At 37.8% G+C, this 20653-nt stretch overlaps 1 protein-coding gene across 6 annotated transcripts in view; it reads right to left on the reverse strand.

Moving 5' to 3' along the window:
- Dmxl2 (Dmx like 2) overlaps window positions 1–20653 on the reverse strand; it is a 174092-nt gene that overhangs the window by 27348 nt on the left and 126091 nt on the right. For 4 of the 6 annotated variants that reach the window (XM_045160206.1, XM_045160203.1, XM_045160204.1 and 1 more), the window contains 6 exons: window positions 18930–19194; window positions 9486–10558; window positions 8885–9076; window positions 6016–6092; window positions 3027–3157; window positions 1780–2028 (listed from right to left, as the gene is read on the reverse strand). In XM_045160206.1, coding sequence (XP_045016141.1) covers window positions 1780–2028; window positions 3027–3157; window positions 6016–6092; window positions 8885–9076; window positions 9486–10558; window positions 18930–19194 — 1987 coding nt within the window. The remainder of the gene's footprint in view (window positions 1–1779; window positions 2029–3026; window positions 3158–6015; window positions 6093–8884; window positions 9077–9485; window positions 10559–18929; window positions 19195–20653) is intronic. The other 2 variants (XM_045160205.1, XM_045160202.1) reach the window with 1 other exon arrangement.

Consider the following 20653-nt stretch of genomic DNA (forward strand, 5'->3'; position numbering starts at 1 on the left):
CCCATCAGCTTAAAAAATTGGATGAAAATATATTCTTGCTCATAAGGAAAAAACAATACATATGTGCATGCACGCACACACACAATGGAAATTAAAAGCCATGTGAATAACTGAAATGGTAATCTTATACATGATCTAAAGCCAACTACTGTATGACTGAGGATTTACATAAGTATTTCTCTAATTAAGAACTCATTCCTACACATTGCCTTCTCCTTTACATTTACCTTTCCATTCTATATCTTTTTACCTCTTCACACATGTCCAAAATAAAGGTAATAAATTTATATTTTTTAAGGTAGGGCCTCACTCTAGCCCAGGTTGACCTGGAATTTACTATGTGGTGGTCTGATTCAGGTGTCCCCCATGAACTCAGGTGTTCAGAATGCTAGGTTCCCAGCTGATGGAGATTTGGGAATTAACGCCTCCTGAAGGCAGTATATTTTGGGGGGCAGATTTATGGGTGTTATAGCCAGTCTCCCCTTGCCAGTGTTTGGCACACTCTCCTGTTCCTGTTGTTCACCTGATGTTGGTGAGGGGGTGATGTCCACCCTCTGCTCATGCCATCATTTTCCCTGCTATCATGGAGTTTTCCAAGTCTATAAGCCAAAATAAACCTTTTCTTCCCAACAAGCTGCTCTTTGTCAGGTATTTTCGGCCAGCAATGCCAACCTGACTGCAACACACTATGTATTCTCAGGGTGACCTTGAACTCGTGGCAATTCTCCTACCTCTGCTTCCCAAGTGCTAGGATTAAAGGCATATGCTACCATACCTGGCAAATTGTATCTTTTTATGTGTGCTTGTTCATAAATGTGTAGATGTGCACAGTTGTGCAGGTGCACGTGGAGGCCAGAGGACAATCTCAGGCATCAGCTTCAGATACACCATCCACCTCTATTTGAGACAGTGACTCTCACTGAACGTGGAGCTTACCAACTCAGCTAGCTTGGCTGGTCCTCCTGTCTCCAATTATAGGTACACACTACCACATCTGGTATTTCACACAGGTACAGGGCTCAAAGTCAGATCCTCATGCTTGTGAGGCAAGTACTTTACTGACTGATTGTATCTTTCTTCTAAAATGGCTTTGCCAGATGCACAAAGTGGCATTATGTATCTGGAGCTTGCAGTGGCAAGAAGCTCTGACATGTCCATTCTCTCTCTCTCTCTCATAAATAAATAAAAATATTTATTGGGCTGGAGAGATGGCTTAGCAGTTAAGGTGCTTACCTGCGAAGCCTAAAGACCCAGGTTCGATTCTCCAGGTACCAGGTAAGCCAGATGCACATGGTGGTGCATACGTCTGGAGTTTATTTGCAGTGGCTAGGGATCCTGATGTGCCCATTCTCTCTCTCTCTCTAGCTTTCTCTCTCTCTCTAATAAAAAATTAAAATAAATCTTTAAAAAATAGTTATTAAAAATGATTCCAGAATACAGAATGAATTCCACGTCAGCCTGGGCTAAAGACCCTACCTTGGGGAAAAAAAAAGAAAGAAAAGATTCCAATTACCATCTTAGCCCCCTGATGTAAATGTTGGTGTTCATTGTTATTTATATTGATAGACTTTATGTTAAGAATTTCAATCATTAAAAACATACATTATGCTATTTAAAAATAAAAATAAAATAAGATGGCTTAATAGTATCATAAGACTAATTGTTCTTAACACTTCATTGGTTTTCAGTGTAAAATGCCTTAAGACATTAAAAAAGTTTTACTTTAGCATTAGAGATTAATTACATTTACATAAGGAATTAGTAACAATTTTATCTTACCTGAAATACTTTCTGATTGTCTTCGAGGTTTCACAACAAGTTTCACACCCCCTCCGAAAACAGCAGCCCACATCCGATTATTTAATGGGTGGGCAGCAAGCCGAAATAATTTATTGGAGGAATTTGTGGCAAGAGCATGTATCAATAAACTCAGGTAAACAGCAACAACAGCTTCACACAAAAGAACAGTCAGTCTGGGCTGGTCTTCATCTTGGGCTGAACTCAGGAGATTAATAAGTGAGCTCACACCTGTAATAGTGAATATTATAAAAACATCAGCATAAAGCACTGGAAGGAAAAAACAAACAAATTTGCAATTTAGCTAAATTAACTAAATATATTCTATATTATAAGCATTTCCATAATTTGAAAAACAAAAAAAAATGAGAATGATTGTAATCTATAGGACAGAGTAAGAACCTACTAGTCTATATTTATATAAACAAATCAATTAGTAAATAAAAATATAGAAGAAAAAATATAGAAGAAAAAGCTCTTCTTTACAGGAGAATTTCAACTAATCAGTAAAAAATGATAGAACTAGAAAATTTTCATCTAGTCACTCCATAGTAGCATCTGACTTAGACAGGAATCATCACTGGGGGCTAAAAACTGACACTTTACATGATATTGTGCTGTTCAAATTATACCAATCCATTACAAAGGAAAAAGCAGCAACCTTACAAAGGAAAACCACCTTAGCAAGTGATCTAATAATTGGAACAGGTGACATCATGCCTCTAGACCTTAACAATAAGGAGGACACATTTTTCTTTTGGTGAATTCCTTGACAAAAACCTAAATCTAACATCAGTAAAATATCAGAAACTCTCATATTAAAAAGGGGGCTGCCAGTCGTGGTGGCACATGCCAGTAGGATATTGCTGAAGAGGCGGAGGCAGGAGGAGCAGGAGTTCAAGGCCAGCCTGGACTACACACTTAGCCAGGCATGGTGGCACATGCCTTTAATCCCACCATTCCAGGGGCAAAGTAGGAGGATCACCATGAGTTCAAGGCCACCCTGAGAAGACAAAGTGAATTCCAGGTCAGCCTGAGCTAGAGGAGACCCTACCTCAAAAAAGCAAAACTAAATAAAAATAAAAAGTGGGAGGCAGTCTGTTGGCCTTGCCCCAAAAGAAAAAAAAGCAACAATCACAAACTGGGCCAGTTTGCTTTTAAAAAAGTAATTGCCTTTGTAAACAGAATTTAGAAGAAAAACAGCAACACAAAACCACTGAAATCCTCACCTGGCCACTGTGCAGGAGGTGAGTTGGGTGTCACATGTTCTTCAATGCTCTCTGTTCTCAGTCTTCGCCTATCACTTAAAAGAAGTCCTTGATAAGCCATTCCTGTGAACTGATTCCCTTCTGCTTGACTGCTAAAACAAAAACGTCAGTTATTCACCATCCTACTAAAGGTAATGAACACTTGCACTTTATACAGATTCTTTATTCCAGATTATGAAGAAAAACAAGTTTTAATATTCAATCACTATTCTAAGGAGAACCTATTTTAGAAAATTATTGAAATTAGTTACAAATGTTTTCTGATAGGTTTTTAAAACAAAATATCAAATTTTACTACATTGTACAGGTGAAATTTAGTCTTATATTCTTTTAAAGAATATATTTGGTATATTTTAATATGTTCTACTTGCACTCAACTTTCTGCAATCTAAGGAGACTGTGCTTGGTCTAAGATACAGTAGATAGTTTCAGGGTACTAGTCTGTTGTTCTTAGTTCTGGAGAGTTACGCAAACTTAACTGTACATTAAAAATACAAATTAAAATCTAGAGAGTCAAATTTTAGGATTACCTAAAACAAAGACTAAATGTCTCTTAAAATTTACTTTCCTTTCTATAATGGTTATATTTGTGGAAATAGAGGAAATATAAACACAAAAAGTAAATCTGGGATTATAGACAGTAAATCAGAGCTGAAGGACTATAAGTACTATTTGAAAATTATGTGTTTGAATTATAATTTTATGCCATTTTAACTAGTGACTGGTACCAAGCAAGTTATCTATAATCATTCAGATAGCCATGTCAACTAAGTCGATTTTTTTCTTCCTTATTTACATTTTCAAATATTTGTGGAGTTTTTATAAAACAGAGTATAGGCTATTTTGAGAGAACATATCCTTATTTAATATCAAGTATTCCCATAAAGGTAAACTAAATTGATAATAAGGAGTCTAGGCATATGGTTAATATACATTTATATGAATCTATTTCTGTTAAAATTTTTCACTTATTAGTATAGTTCATTTAAATATAGATCATCTTTCCAAGTTACTCAATTTCTTATAATTTACCTTGACCTACCCATTAAAATGAAAAGTGTATACAGATAAAGGCAAATGAACATTTAAAATAACTAAAAGCATTAATTTGGTTGATAATACTTAGCCAGGCATGGTGGTTCAGGCCTACAATCCCCCAACTACTCAGGAGGCTGACAAAGGATCACAAATAACTGGATTATTGGGAGTTACAGACCAGCATGGGCAATTTAGTTAGACCCTGCCTCAAAATTTTAAAAAAAGCTGGATGTGGTGGTGTACAGTTTAATCCCAACACTCAGGAGGGAGAGGTAGGAGGATCAAAGCGAGTTTTCAGCCAGCCTAAGATTACATAGTGAATTCCAGGTCAGGTCAGCCTAAGCTAAAACGAGACCCTACCTCAAAAAAAAAAAAAAAAAAAAAAAAAAAAAAAAAAAAAAACCTTAAAAAAAAGGCTGAGGAGAGAGCTTGCACAGTATGTGCAAAGCTCTAGGTTAAATCCTCAGCACTGCAAACTTAAATTTCTAAAACAATAATAAGCAAACAAATATCACTTCCAAACTTCTACTTCACACAAAAGGATAAGTAAAATTTATTTTAATAATTAAATTTTAAGAATGTACTTTTGGGCTGAAGAAATGGCTAAGTGGTTAAGGGGCTTGTCTGTAAAACCAAAGGACCCAAGTTCAATTCCCCAGTACTCATGTAAAGCCAGATATACAAGGTAGTGCATGCATCTGGAGTTTGATTGTTGTAGCTAGAGGCCCTGTCATGCCCCTTCCCCCCCCCCACACCTCTTTCTCTCTCTCAAATAAATAATGAAACATTTCTTAAAAAAAAAAAAAAAAAAAAAAAAAAAACATACTTTTAGGGGGCCTGACATGTTTGTACATGCCTTTAATCCCAGCACTTGGGAAGCAGAGGTAGTAGGATCGCCATGAATTCGAGGCCACCCTGAAACTACATAGTAAATTCCAGATCAGCCTGCTAGAGTGAGACCCTACCTCAAAAAGAAAAAGAAAAGAAAAGAAACGGGGGGGGGGTGCTTACTTTTAGGGCTGGAGAGATGGCTTAGTGGTTAAGACACTTCCCTGCAAAGCCAAAGGACCCAGGTTCAATTTCCCAGGACTCATACAAGCCAGATGCACAAGGTGGCACATGTGTCTGCAGTTGGTTTGCTACAGCTGAAGGCCCTGGCATGCCAATTCTTTCTGTTTTCCTCTCCCTCCCTCTCCCAAATAAATAAATAAAAATTATTTTTAAAACCTCACTTTTAAGAAAATAATGTACTTTTTCAAGAATTTTTTTTTCATTTTTCAAAAGTTTTTTTTTCTTCCAACAGAAAACCAGTTAAACAAACAAAAGCTAACCCAATGATAAAAAAAAAAAAAGAAAGAATTCCTAAGTAAAATTTCTCAGCATCCATTATCTTGGACAATGCACTTTTTTATTTATTTTATTTGTTTTTTGTTCATTTTTATTTATTTACTTGAGAGTGACAGAGAGATAAAGAGGCAGATAGGGGGAGAGACAGAGAGAGAATGGGCGTGCCAGGGCTTCCAGCCACTGCAAATGAACTCCAGACGAGTGCGCCCCCTTGTGCATCTGGCTAAGATGGGTCCTGGAGAATAGAGCCTCGAACCGGGGTCCTTAGGCTTCATAGGCAAGCACTTAACCACTAAGCCATCTCTCCAGCCTGGACAGTAAACTTTTTAATGGAGACAAAAATATAAGATCATTTGCATTTATTATTTGTAATTTCTATATTTCTCTTTTGTTACTGGGTGATAACTAAACAAATATGTCTTTTCTTATCTATCTTATCAGTTAAAGTACACATATCAGTCATATTAGTTTTTATATTTCAGTTGCTAGAAAAGAGAACCCTAATAATAACTCAGAAACAGATTAATGTTTTGCTGTATTAATGCTACTTGGGCTAATTTTTTACCTGTAGCTATGACTGTCACATAATGCCTGGTAAATTGATGCAGACAGCGATGCTGCTAGTGAATGAAGTGTGTGCACCTGAAACCAAAACAGCCACAATTAAGCTCATACTAACATTTCTATACACAGCAATATCTTAGAAGTTAGAAAACATTAAGCAATATCATAAATAAGACTGAATCCTAGATAAAGACTACCAATTCTGCTTTTAAAATCTTAAAATAACTAGTCTACCTGTATATACATGCCATAACAAAGCTGAATGATTCAGACTTGTCTGTCTAATATTTACTTACTGTGATGCTAACATTTACCAGGCCCTGAAGAAAGATTAAGGCTGACAATACTAGAACTTGTCATAGATTGTATAATTACCTTTTTTAAAAACAAAAGGGGAAGGAAAGGCTGGAGAGAGGCTCGGCAGTTAAGTCATTTGCCTGCAAAGCCTAACAACCCAGGTTCAATTTCCCAGTATCCACGTAAAGCCAGATACACAAAGTGGCACGTGTTTCTAGAGGTCATTTACAGTAACTAGGGGCCCTGGTATGCCCATTCTCATTCATTCTGTCTCTCTCTTCTTGCAAATAAGCAAAATAAAAATGTTTTTTAAATATTTTATTTATTTATTTATTTATTGGCAAGGAGAAAGAGAAAGAATGGGCATGCCAGGGTTTCTTGCCACTGTAAATGAACTCCTGATGCACATGCCACCTTGTGAATCTGGCTTTATATGGGTACTGAGGAACTGAACCCAGGCCATCAGACTTTGAAAGCAAGCACCTTTAACCACTGAGATATCTCTCCAGCCCTTACAATTACCTTTAATAATAATTGCAAAAAATAGAAACCAAGTATCAGAGCTTAAATTTACACTTTCCTGTTAAATTACCCTTGAAAATAATATCAATAAAAAAGTCAGTATATCAATAACTGTGTGAAATGGTTGATTTTTCAGAGAGCAAATTTTGTTTGTATCACAAATAAGAAATGTCTCAAATTTGGGGGTTTATCCAGATGTGGTGGCGTATGCCTTTAATCCTAGCACTTGGGTGCGGGGGGGGGGCAGAGGTGGGAGGATCGCTGTGAGTTCAAAGCCACCCTGAGACTACATAGTGAATTCCAGGTCAGCCTGAACTAGAGTGAAACACTACCTGGGAAAAGAAAACGGGATTTACAAAGTTTAAAACTCCACATAATATTGAAAATCAAATCTCTGCGTTGATCTCCTTCCCCTTTGTGCTGGTATCCGGTTCACAGGAAAACATCACCCTTGCTTATTTCGCCAGTTGTCCTTAGTTTCAGTTGGGCCCCTTTGAAATGCCACACTGAAACCACATTTTCAGATTCATAAAATTTGAAGGGACTTTATAAAATTTCATGCTCTTAGAAAGTCTTATCCAAATTTCTAGAAACTGGAAACACTTACTTAAAACTTGCATAAATTTTATCTTTTCTGAGCTGGAGAGACTGCTTAGTGGCTTAGGCATTTGCCTACAAAGCCTAAGGACCCAGGTTCAATTCCCCAAGACCCATGTAATCCAGGTGCACAAGGTAGCACACGGGTCTGGAGTTTGTTTGCAGCAGCTGAAGGCACTGGTGTACCCATTCTCCCTCCTTCTCCCTCTCCCTCTCCCTCCCTCCCTCCCTCCCTCTCCCTCCCTTCCTCTCTCTCTCTCAAATAAATAAAATTAAAAAAAAAAAAAACAGGGGCTGGAGGGATGGCTTAGTAGTTAAGGTTTTTGTCCTGCAAACCCAAAAACCATGGTTTGGTTCCCCAGGATGCATGTAAGCCAGATGCACAAGATGGCACATGCATCTGGAGTTTGTTTACAGTGGCTGGAGGCCCTGGTGTGCCCATTCTTTCTCTCTCTCTCTCTCTCTCTCTCTCTCTCTCTCTCTCTTCCCCCATTCCCACCTCTTTCTCTCTCAAATAAACAAATAAATAAATATAAAATACTTAAAATAAATAAATAAATAAAATTTGATCTTTTCTACATCTTTACCTAACAAATGATTTAAGTAATCTCTGGTTCATGCCATGGATTAGAACTCTAATAGGTTAATACAATCAGTAAATCTAAAATCCCTGAGAAGAATATACTAGTGGAAACCATGCATGCCTATCAAACAAAAATAAATCCTCCCCAATCCCTACTAAGCTTCCTCTTATTTCTTGGAATTTACTAGTTTTAAAGTTTTCAGCACAGGGTATACATTGAATTTGGGATAGTGACTCTGAAAATTCTGATTGCTCTACCAACTGCATAGCCTCTAACAGACAGAGTCATTAAGGAAACAGTCACAAGGACATTTTCTCCAAAACCATTCTCATCAATCTTTCTCCTGGATATTCCTCCCTCAATTTAGTTGCAAATACTCTTTTATGCAAACAATGTGTCATAAATATTTCTAGCTTATTTAAGGGTTCATTTAAGTTCAGAAAATCTGAATGAAAATCAAGTAGCAAGAATACTGCCTAGGAAAGCCGGGCATGGTGGTGCGTGTCTTTAATCCCAGCACTCGGGAGGCAGAGGTAGGAGTTTGAGGCCACCCTGAGACTACATTGTGAATTCCAGGTCAGCCTGGGCTACAGTGAGACCCTACCTTAAAAAAAAAAAGAATACTGCCTAGGAAATTAGTTTTATTATCAAAAGGAATCTTATCTTAAAGGAATACTGTAGCTTTACCAATAACAAGAAGAATGCATACTATAAATTATATTCATTGGACAGTGTTGAACTCACTGGAAGTGAAAATTAGTATATAAGACATTTTAAAATAGTCCTACATTCAAATTGAGGAACATACAAGAATAACATGTTTACCTTCTCAGTGTGTACCATATCAAATGATCATAAACTTTATATTACCTTCACATCTTCAATACTGGGATGAGGTGGTGTTTTCATCTGAACAATGGTATAAAGTATATCATGGATGTGATTATTTAAGTATAACACAGGATTAGCTATGACTGTTTTTGTTGAAGCAATACTTGCTGAAAGCAGAGGTAGGGTGGTTGGCAATGGCAGTGGAGACTGGAGCTGCTTCACTGTAGTTTCCTGTAGGTGACAGTGAATTATCTTTTTCAAAGTAGTTAAAGTAGAGGAAAAAAAACAGTAGTTATCTGAAAAAACACAGGTGATAAATACTTGACTAAAAGTGATATAGTCATGTACTAACTCATTCATTCTACAAACATTTGTTGAATATCTCATATGTTCCAGGTACCATACTAGATGCAGAAGATGCAAAGATGAAGAGCTCTGCTCTGTGGCTTCTCAGTCTCTGTCTAATTACCAAGACTCATTTAAGAAAACCATATTGAGTACAAATACCTGCCTCCTATGACCAGTGGCGCTGACTATATTTAGACTTAGATTCAATTGTAAAGAGTTTTATGGCTCCAACTGGAAGTAGTTGTTAAACTGAAGAACTAGCCAGGATTGAAAACAAAAGTGATGTCCATACCTGCTGTGACTCTTGTAGCAAAAATTTGAGTTCCATTCTTACGGAGGCCAGACCACCACCTTGGGCCCCATGAAGGCTGCAGTAACTAAGAAATACTCTTAGAAGATCTTGGTTTTTCTGCAGCCACAATTTTCGTCTTTCTGCATGTTCTCGTTTAGCCTGCAGTCTCCGTCTTTCTATTTGGTGACGCTCATAAGAACCAATATCTGGTTTGTCTGCCATTTCTTCATGATCCAGAAGATCACTCTCTATTTTGGAATATGGGCTACTGGAATATTCTCTAATAACTGATTCATGATTGCATATCTCATGCAAGGCAGCAATTTCCTTCTCAAGCCAGTTGTAAAGCTGAAATCTGAGCTTTCCTCCATCTACTTCATACCCAGTAGCCAAAGTTCTCAGTTCAGTCATAAGGATCTTTAAGCAAGCTCGGAACTTGAGCTGCTCTGCAATCACATCAACTTCAGTGTCACCTTCAGGATGCTCCTCCTCCTGAGGGGTAAGTAATGTGCCAGGTTCTAAGGCCTTCTCATTTTGTCTATCTTCTCCCTGGACATTTGTACTTTTCATTACTAACCCATCCATGTCATTCTCTTCTAAGGCACTATCATGATCTTCACCCCAGTCAAGATTCAGAGGTTCTTCATCAACTGTAATTATTGGTTGACTCCAGTCAAACTGGGATGAAGTTACAGTTGACCAGTCAGTGCCAGAACTGCCATTGCCATGGCTCTGAGTTTCTGATTGAGAAGGTCCACTGCCAACCCTTATAGAAATAAAGTCAGGCTGATCTTTTTTTGCAGGTAAGGAAGATATTTTGGTTACCTTGGGAATCTTAGAAAGTACCTCCAAGGCTAAAACAGGGCATCCAACTTTAAAGTGAGCATTTGCAGTGGTAAAGAATAATTTTCTTTCTATAAGGTTAATTTTATCAGCAATGTTCTTTTCAGTTTTGAGACCTAAGGTTGCGAAAGTTCCTTCAGGAGAGGCAAGACTTCTTCGAATAAGCAAAGGGTGTGTTCGAAGGTAGTTGTAGAAACTAAACACCACAGGGTCACAAGACTTGACGATGACTACAGAAATCAAACAAGATCGCAAGGTACTCTGTTAACATGCACTTCATTACAAAAGAATAAAATATGTTAGCATTCCCTCAAACTAAAAGCCACTTATTGACCAAGCTATGGTACATTCATATAGTCAGTAAAACTATACAACTGAGAGCTGGAGAGAAGGCTCAGAGGTTAGGCATTTACCTGCAAAGCCTAAGGACCCAGGTTCGTTTCTCAGTACTCACATAAAGCCAGATGCACAAGGTGGTACATGTGTCTTATGTGCAGTGGCTAAAGGCTATAGTGTGCCCATTCTCTATCCATCTCTTTCTCAAATAAGTTAAATAAATAAATAAAATAAAAATATTTTGAGAAAAAAAAATAAATTAAAAAATTTAAAAAAATAAAAAATAAATAAAAAATATTTTGAGGCTGGGTATGCTGGCGCACACCTTTAATCCCAGCACTTGAGAGGCAGACATAGGAGGATCGCTGTGAGTTTAAGGCCACCCACAGACTACATAGTGAATTCCAGGTCAGCCTGGGCTAGGGTGAGACACTACCCCCGAAAAAAAAAAAAACTATGTAAGTGAGCCAATGGGTGGGGGGGGGGCACAAGCCTTTAATCTCAGCATTTAGGAGGCAGAGGTAGGAGGATTGCCACCCTGAGGCCACCCTGAGATTAATTCCAGGTCAGCCTGGGCTAGAGCAAAACCCTACCTCAAAAAACAAAAAACTAAAACAAGAAAGAAAGAAAACATAATAATAACCTATAACACTGAAACAAAAAGAATTTCCCCATATGTTATGGAGTGATGGGCAGAGCATATAAAGCAAAACAAGATACAGAGATTATGCCATGTAACTTTTTATCTGAAATGTGAACAGAGGATATAAATACATGCATATTTGTTTATATTTTCAAATGGCAAGAAAACACATAATATTAGTTTCCTAAAAAGAAAAGAAAGGGGGACTGGGGAAATGCCTTAGCAGTTAAGGCATTTGCCTTCAGAGCCTAAGGACCCTGGTTCAATTTCCCAGGACCCACATAAGCCAGATGCACAAGGGGGGGGCATGCATATGGAGTTCATCTGCAGTGGCTGGAGGCCCTGGGGTACCCATTCTATCTTTCTATTTGCCTCTTCCTCTCTCTCTCTCTCTCCCTCCCTCCCGCTCTCTCTCCCCCCCTCTCTCTCTCTCTCTCCCTCCCTCCCTCTCTCTCCCCCCCCCCTCTCTCTCTCTCTCTGTCTCAAATAAGTAAAATATTTCAAAATGTAAATAAATAAAAGAAAGGGAAGAGGGAAAGAAGCCTAATTTCTCTGAAAAAATACCTTGGTTTTATGTATTTTATCCCAAAATCAAATTGAAATTTTATATTTTTTAACAATTAGATTTTAAAAAGCAATTCACAGCCAAATATGGTAGCACACACCTTTAATCCCAGCACTCAGGAGGCAGAGGTAGGAGGATTGCCATGAGTTCAAGGCCACCCTGGAACTACATAGTAAGTTCCAGGTCAGTCTGGGCTAAAGTGGGACACTATCTTGAAAAAAAATTAATTCACAAAAAATAAACACAAATAAATGAGAATTTGTGGCTCAAATTGGCAGCATAGCCTACATTATAAAAAAATGATTTTAGGATTGGAGTGATGGCTTAGTGATTAAGACACTTGCCTGCAAAACCAAAGGACCCAGGTTAGATGTCCTAGTGCCCACATAAAGCCAGATGCTGATTGTATCTAGTGTTTGCTGTGGCTAGAGGACCAGGCATACACATTTTCTCTGACCCCTCCTTGTGTATGTGTGTGTATGTATGTATGTATGTATGTGTGTGCGTGTGTGTGTGTGTGTAACTTTCTCTCAAATAAGTAAAATATTAAAAAAAAAAAAATGAGCGGGACCCCGTGCCGCCTGAAGAGTTGACTAAGGCATTTGATTTCTGAGGAAACAACTCAGGAAACCAAGAAGCAAATGAAGAACTGGAGAACAGGTGGGCACAATGGCCCATGCTTATAAGCCAAGGTTCCAGGACAACTGGGGTGGAAGTGTCACTTGCCTCCAAGAGTTTGAGTCAAACCTATCTTGAAGAACTAACCCTGTTTTATAAAAGAAAAGACAATAAATCCTCAAATGTAAAAGTTCTTTTATGTAACTCATTTTACATAGTGATGTTGAAAAGGATCCCAATGCCATAACAAAAAAGAAATGGAAAAAAAAAATGAGCAGGAGAGCTGGGCATAGTGGCACACGCCTTTAATCCCAGCACTTGGGAGGCAGAGGTAGGTGGATCGCCTTGAGTTTGAGACCACTCTGAGACTATATAGTGAGTTCCAGGTCAGCCTGGACTACAGTGAGACCCTACCTCAAAAAAAAAAAAAAAAAAAAAAGAAAGAGAGAGAGCTGGAGAGATGGGTTAGTGGTTAAAGCATTTGCCTGTGAAGCCTAAGGACCTCAGTTCGATTCCCCAGGACCCATGTAAGTCAGATGCACAGGGGGAACATGAGTCTGGAATTCGTTTACAGAGGCTACAAGACTTGGTGTACCTATTCTCTATCTTCCTCTCTCTCTCTCAAATAAATAAATAAATAAGAAATAAAAAATGACTTTAGGGGCTGGAGGGATGGTTTAGCAGTTAAGGCATTTGCCTGCAAAGCCAAAGGACACTGGTTCAATTCCCCAGGACCCACATAAGCCAGATGCACAAGGTGGCGCATGCGTCTAGAGTTTGTTTGCAGTAGCTGGAGACCCTGGCATATCCATTCTCTCTCAAAAAAAAAAAAAAATAAAATAAAATAAATAAACAAAAGTGGCACAAGTATCTGGGAGAGGTCTTGGTGCACACACACACAAATATGTGTGCATAAAAATTTTTAAAAAGTGACTTTAGGCCAGATGTGGTTGCTCACACCTTTAATCCCAGCATTCTGGAGGCAGAGGTAGGAGGATCACTGTGAATTTGAGGCCACCCTGAGACTACATAGCAAATTCCATGTTGGCCTGGACTACAGCAAGGCACTACCTCAAAAAATGAACAATAATGACTTTAAAATACTGTATTTGACTATGTGTATATAACATACATACATATATATATATATATATATATATATATATATATATATATATATATATATTACATATATGAGAAAGATATATATCTGTAACAAAATATACCATAAAGTAATTTTGAAAGCTTAAACTATTCTCAGTCATTATGCTATGTAACATATTTGTATTCTTATTCTGAAATGATTCCATGAATACAACAAATAATTATGATAATGCCATAAGAATACAACCCTTTTGTTATAAGACATAAATCTGAAACCCAAAAAGTACCTTATCTATATTTTAATTGGAAAGTTCAACATGAGGAGCTGGGAAGATAGTTCAGTGAATAAATTATATGCCGTGTAAGCATAAGGACCTACATTTGATCCCAGCACCCACATAAAAGCCAGGCATAGGGCTGGAGAGATGGCTTAGCAGTTAAAGGTGCTTGCTTGCAAAGCCTGACAGCCCAGTTCAATTCCCCAGTACCCACCCAATAAAGCCAGATGCAGAAAATGCCACTTGCATCTGGAATTCATTTGCAGTGGCTAGAGGCCCTGGGGCACCCATAATCTCTTTCTGTTTCTCTCTGCTTGCAAACAAATAAAATAAATAAAACAAAAAATGGCAGCTCCCCATTCAGTGACAGACTCCATCAATGCAATAGAGGAATAAGGACACTGGATAGATTACTCTGACCTCCATATACATACCCATTTGGGCACATACACAAAATACACACACACACACACACACACACACACACACACTTGCACATCCCTGGAAATGATTATACAGTTAAGTAACAATATGAATTCCTATATTCATATGCACCACCATACATAAGAATTCTTTGGAAGAATTACCATTTTCAGGTCTAGGGTAGGAAATACACATTCTGCTATATCAGAAAGTAAAGAAACTATCAAAAAATAATGTCAAAGGGTTCAAACTTGAAGAGGTTACCACTAGATAATGATGGAACAATCTCTTACTTATTTATGTATTTATTTATTTTATTTTATTTATGGTTTTCTGAGATAGGGTCTCACTCTAGTTCAGGCTGACCTGTAATTCACTATGTAGTCTCAGGGTGGCCTCAAACTCAATGGTGATCCTCCTACCTCTGCCTCCCAAGTGCTGGGATAAAAGGCATGTGCCACCATACCCAGCTCAATCTAAGCATCTCTTAAAAACAAACTGCAAATGACTGAACCTAGACATTTCTAAGTCTGTGAGTTTAAAATGACCATAGAAAAGGGGAAAAAAATTAATTGGTCACCTTTGCATGATGCTAGGTATCTAAGCCATTATTTATATACAAGCTTGGTCATAAGTTAGTAACCAATGAAGCAAAACAAACAATTCAGACTTTTATTAATTATGTGTATGTAGGTATATACACACATATATATTAAATTTTTTCCATAGCAACAATCTTGGTGGTTTTTTTCCTTTGACAATAAATTTATTGTCTGCATTGTCTCACTCTAAACCATAAAAGCTACATGTGCAGACAGTTCAGTCTCCACACATGAGCTCTAAGTCACTTCTTTATTTTTATTTATTTATGAGGGAGAGAAAGAATAGGCATGCCAAGGCCTCTAGCCACTGCAAGTGAACTTTAGACGCATGCACCACCGTATGCATCTGGCTTATGTGGGTACTAGGGAATCCAACCTGGAATTTTTAAGCTTCACAGGTGCCATTTTTCCAGTCCCTTTAGTCATCTCTTTAATTCTACTTCTGCAATAAAACAGGAATGCATTTCAAATCTGGGTAAATAATGATTGCACCTTTCCCTCCTCATATAATTTACTGATGACTGGCATATCTTCAGGTAAATTGCAAATAGTAGAGAGCAACAATCTTTTAAAAATAAATCTGGAAAACACTACAAAATAAATAGAGCTTTCCTTCTTCAAAAATATAGATAGACACATTAAAATTACCTAGGTGGGGTGGGCATGGTGGCACCCATTTTTAATCCCAACACTCTGGAGACAGAAGCAGGAGGACTGCTGTAGGTTTGAGTCCAGCCTGGGACTATACAGTGTTCTCCATGACAGCTCAGCATAGAGTGAGACTCTACCTCGATAAACCAAAAAATATTGAGTGCTTGGAAAGATGATTCAGTTGGTAAACTGCTTGCCATTCAAGTGTGTGCATTTGAGTTCAGATTCCCAAAACCCAAATAAATGCCAAGCGTGTTGGTGCACACCTGTAATCCCAGCTCTTGGAATAGGCAGAACCCTGGGGCAAAACAACTAGCTCGGTTTATATAATTGGTGAGTTCTGGGTTTACCAAGTCTGAATAAGTATGGTAGAAAGGAATTAAGGAAGAGCCCCAATATCAACTTCCACACATGTTCACTTGCATACATGCACATACATACAAACATGCATACACACATGTAAAAAAATAGTAAAGGGCTGGAGAGATGGCTTAGCAGTTAAGGGACTTGCCTTAACCCATGTAAAGCAGATGCACAAGGTGGTGCATATGTCTGGATTTCATTTGTAGTAGCTAGAGGCCCTGGCGTGCCCATTCTATTTGCCTCCACACACACATGTGTGTGTACATGCAAATAAATAAATAAAATTTTAAAAATAATAAAATAAAAGTTGAGGGCTGGAGAGATGGCTTAGTGGTTTAGATGCCACAAAGCCTAAGGACCCAGGTTCAATTATCCAGTACCCACATAAGCCAGATGCACAAGGTGGTATATGTGTCTGGAGTTCATTTCCAGTGGCTGGAGGCCCTAGCATGCCACTTTTCATTGTCTCTCTTCTCTCTGTCTCTCTCTGCTTACACATAAATAAATAATGTTCCAGGCATGGTGGTGCACACCTTTAAAAAAAGTTGAATCCTAAATCTCTTTACCCTATAATTCTTTTTTAAATTTTTAAATTTTATTTGTAAGGGGAGAGAGAGAGAATGGGTGCACAAGGGACTCCAGTGACTGCAAACTCCAAATAAATGGACCACTTTGTGCATCTATCTGGTTTTATATGGGTACTGGGAAATTGAACCCAGGTCATTAGGCTTTGCAGGCAAGTGTCTTAAAAATTGAACCATCTCTCCAGCCCCATAATTCTTTTTAACATTAAAAAAATAAGTTAATAGAAAAAAGTCTAAATTTATAACTGTTAAAGGTACAAAAGGAGGCTGGACAGATGGTTAAGGTGCTTGCTTGTAAGCTGAAGGTCTGGATTCAATTCCCCAATACCCATGTAAAGTCAGACACACAAAGTTAAATTTGCTCTAGAAAGAGGCCCTGGCATACCCATTTTTCTTTCTCCCTGCTTGAAAATAATACGTAATTTTTAAAGGTACAAAAGAAAAACAGAAGTTTTTATCTTCCCAAAAGACAGATGACAAGCAATCTTTAGTCACTTGTGATTTATTCCAGGAAACAAGTAAGGGAGAGGTAAAGGGGTCAGTCACAATGTGTGTGCATCCTCAAGTATGGTGATATACCATATGCATGTAAATGCAAAAAGAATCACTACCCTACATCTTACTTTACTCACATTAATAATGCAATACATATCGATAATCTCATATTTTAATAACATGCTGATTCTATACTATGAGTCCATTATTACTTTTTATTTTATTATAAACAATAGTGATAATGATTGCAGGTGCTTAAAAATTCTTTGAAGTAACCAAGAGTAATGAAAACTTAACACATAATAATAAGGTTTTTCTGACCCATATATCAAACCAATATGTGTAACATTCAAATTTTTAAAAATATTTTAGTTATATATTTGCAAAGAGAGAGAATGGGTGCACCAGGACCTCCAGCCATTGTAAGGGAACTCCAGATGCATGCACTGCTTTCTGCATCTGGCTTTACATGGGTACTGGGGAATCAAACCCAGGTCCTTAGGTTTTGCAGGCAAACTCCTTGACCAAAACCCTGATTCTGAAAACCTACAACAGGGGTAGTCATGAGCCCTAGAGGTGTAACATCTGCTGCTGCCTGGCTAAATGTACATACTATGCTTACCAAACTTCCCAGTAAGCACTTCTCTTAATGTTCATACCCACATGTTAATGCTACTCTCACTTTTGGTTAGAGAAACTTCTCTTTTCAGATGTGAGTGACCTTGTGATGGCTCAGAAAGCATCACTGTGCTGAGAAGTGACAGAGGAGTGCTCAGCACTGAAATATCTCTATCACACCTTCCAAGGCTCACGGTCCATTGAGGAAGAGATGGCAGAAAGAATGTAAAAGCCAAACGAAGGGTAGAACTCCTTACAACATGCTTCTCCAGACACAAAATGGTCTGGATATCCATGACCTTGCAGTGTACCTACACAAGACCATCATAATAGGAGGAAAAGATGATGACATCAAAATAAAAGAGACTGATTGAGAGGAGGGAAAAGTATGATGGAGAGTGGAGTTTCAAAGGGAAAAGTTGGGGGGGGAGGGAATTACCATGGGTTAGTGTCCACAATTATGGAAGATGTCAATAAAAACAGATAATTTTTTTAAAAATCAAAAGAGAAAAAAAAGAGCTGATAAATGGCAAACATTCTAATATATAGATAATTGGAATATAGTGATCCTATCTTATATTCTCAAATATGACAGAATAAAAATGTGTGCATGAAGCCTTCTGAATGCTATTCAAATTACAATAAATGCAAATTTTATTACAAATACTGTAAGGACTAATTTTTTTTAAATTATTTACTTATTTAGGAGAGAGAATGACAGAGAGAGAGAGAGAGAAAGAGAAAGAGGCAGATAAAGAAAGAATGGGTGTGCCAGAGCACCCAGCCACTGCAAACTAATTCCAGATGCATGTGCCACCTTGTGTATCTTGTGGCTCTGGGGAATCAAACCTAGGTCCTTAAGCTTTACAGACAAGCACCTGAACCATTAAGCCATTTCCCTACACCCTAGTACTAATCTTTTAGCCATACAATTTCTCCAAGTTAGGAGTATCATCGTGCAACCTGAGGAACCTAAGCTATATAATGAGTTGCAGTCCAGCATAAGACAGACAACAAGGGAGAGGGGCTAGAGAGATGGCTCAGCAGCTAAAGTGCTTGCCTGCAAAGCCTGTAACAACCTGGGTGTAATTCCCCAGTACCTGGAGTTCATTTGCAGTGGACTGAGGCCCTGGCATGCCCCCATTCTCTCTTCTATCTCTCCCTCTTCTTGCAAATAAATAAATAAATAAATAAAACAGGGGAGAAAGGAAATCTCTCAAGAAAAGAAAATCGAGTAGTGAGTTTTTTTAATCTAAATAAATATAAGCTTAGAATCTGTCCTCCTTTTAAAAATGTATGAGGAAAACCATAAAATGTCTACCTTGATGTTCATCATCTTCCTTTGGAGTTTGTTCCAGTAGTGTGTCCAAGGCTCGAGTGTAATCTTTCATTACCCAATAGGCAAGACTTCGTAGAAAAGGGTCAGGATGTAATCTTTTGCAGTTGAATTCTGAGCCATCCTTGTGACAACCCAAAATTTTCTCATTCAAGATAGACATATAAGTAGATGAAGTCTCAAATTCAGATTCATATAAACGGGCAATAACCATGGCTAGCTGAATATCTTCCATTTTCTCAAGACATACCTGCAAATTTAAATATTAAGAAATATTTAGCTTCTTTACGATAATTATTTGAAGACATGAAATATCCCACTAACAATACTATTTATGTTCTCATAGTAGAGACAGTATCCAGAGGTTAAAACAGTGAAAGATTAAGGAACAACAAGAATAAGAGAGGGCTAGATGGATGGCCCAGCACTTAAGGCGCTTGCCTGTAAAGCCTAACAACCAGGGTTTGATTACCCAGTACCCATACAAAGCCAAATGTACAAAGTGGTGCATGCATATGGAGCTTTTTACAGCAACTAGAGGCCCTGGCACACCCACTCTTTCATATTCTTTCTCTCTCTCTCTCTGTCTCTCTCTCTCTCTCTGTCTCTCTCTCTCTCTCCCCTTACAAATAAATAAATAAATTTTTAAAAAGAATGATTTAAAAAAGGAATAGTAAGAGATTAGGGTTTAGAAGACTGCTCACTGGTTAAAGGTGCTTGTTTGCAAAGCCTGTCTGCCTGCATTCCATTCCCCACTACCAATATAAAGCCAGATATACAAAGTGGAACATGTATCCGGAATTCATTTGCAGCAGCATGAGGCCCTGGTATGCCAATATGCTCTTGCTTGCTCTTGCGTACACTCGCAGTCCTTCTCTCTCTCTCTCTCTGCTTTTAAGTAAATAAAATATTTTAAAAATTAAAAAATAGAATAGCAGCCAGGCATGGCAGCACACACCTTTAATCCCAGCACTTGGGAGATAGAGGTAGCAGGATCATTGTGAGTTCAAGGCCAGCCTAAGACTAATTCCAGGTCAGCCTGGACTACAGTGAGACTCTACCTTGAAAATGCAAAAAAAAAAAAAAAAGGATAGAATAGAATAGTAAGAGAGTAAGAGACTAGAACTTAGTAATTTATAACCTAGGATGATCATTTATTTTAAAAGCATAAAACAAAGTATGTTAGTGTTATCTCGGACTTAGGTTAATTTAAATTAATAACATTCATTTTTAACTCATACTGAAAACATTTAAATTTATACATCAGTTTCTCTTAATTTCCAATTATTTTTTCATGTAAACTTCACTAGTTCATTCTTTTTCAATTTTTTATTTTTTCTTTATATGGATTTTTGTGGAAACTTACACTATTTAATTTTTTAATAATATTTATTTATTATTTTATTTTCAAGCAGAGAGAGAGAGAGAGACAGAGAGACAGACAGAAAGTCAAAGGGAGAAGGAATGAGTGTGCCAGGGCCTCTTGATACCACAAATGAACTCCAGACGCATGAACCATTTTGTGCATCTGGCTTTACCTAAGTAATGGGGAATCAAACCCAAGCCATTAGGCTTTGCAAGAAAGTGCCTTTAATTACTGAGCCATCTCTCCAGCCCCAACTTACACTACTTTACAAGAACCTTCTATTTATATAATGACAACTTATAAATCAGTCACACCCTCTGTTCTTACTCTTTAGATGTCTGTT

The sequence above is a fragment of the Jaculus jaculus genome, chromosome 10, assembly GCF_020740685.1.
Source record: "Jaculus jaculus isolate mJacJac1 chromosome 10, mJacJac1.mat.Y.cur, whole genome shotgun sequence".
NCBI classification, from domain to species: domain Eukaryota; kingdom Metazoa; phylum Chordata; class Mammalia; order Rodentia; family Dipodidae; genus Jaculus; species Jaculus jaculus.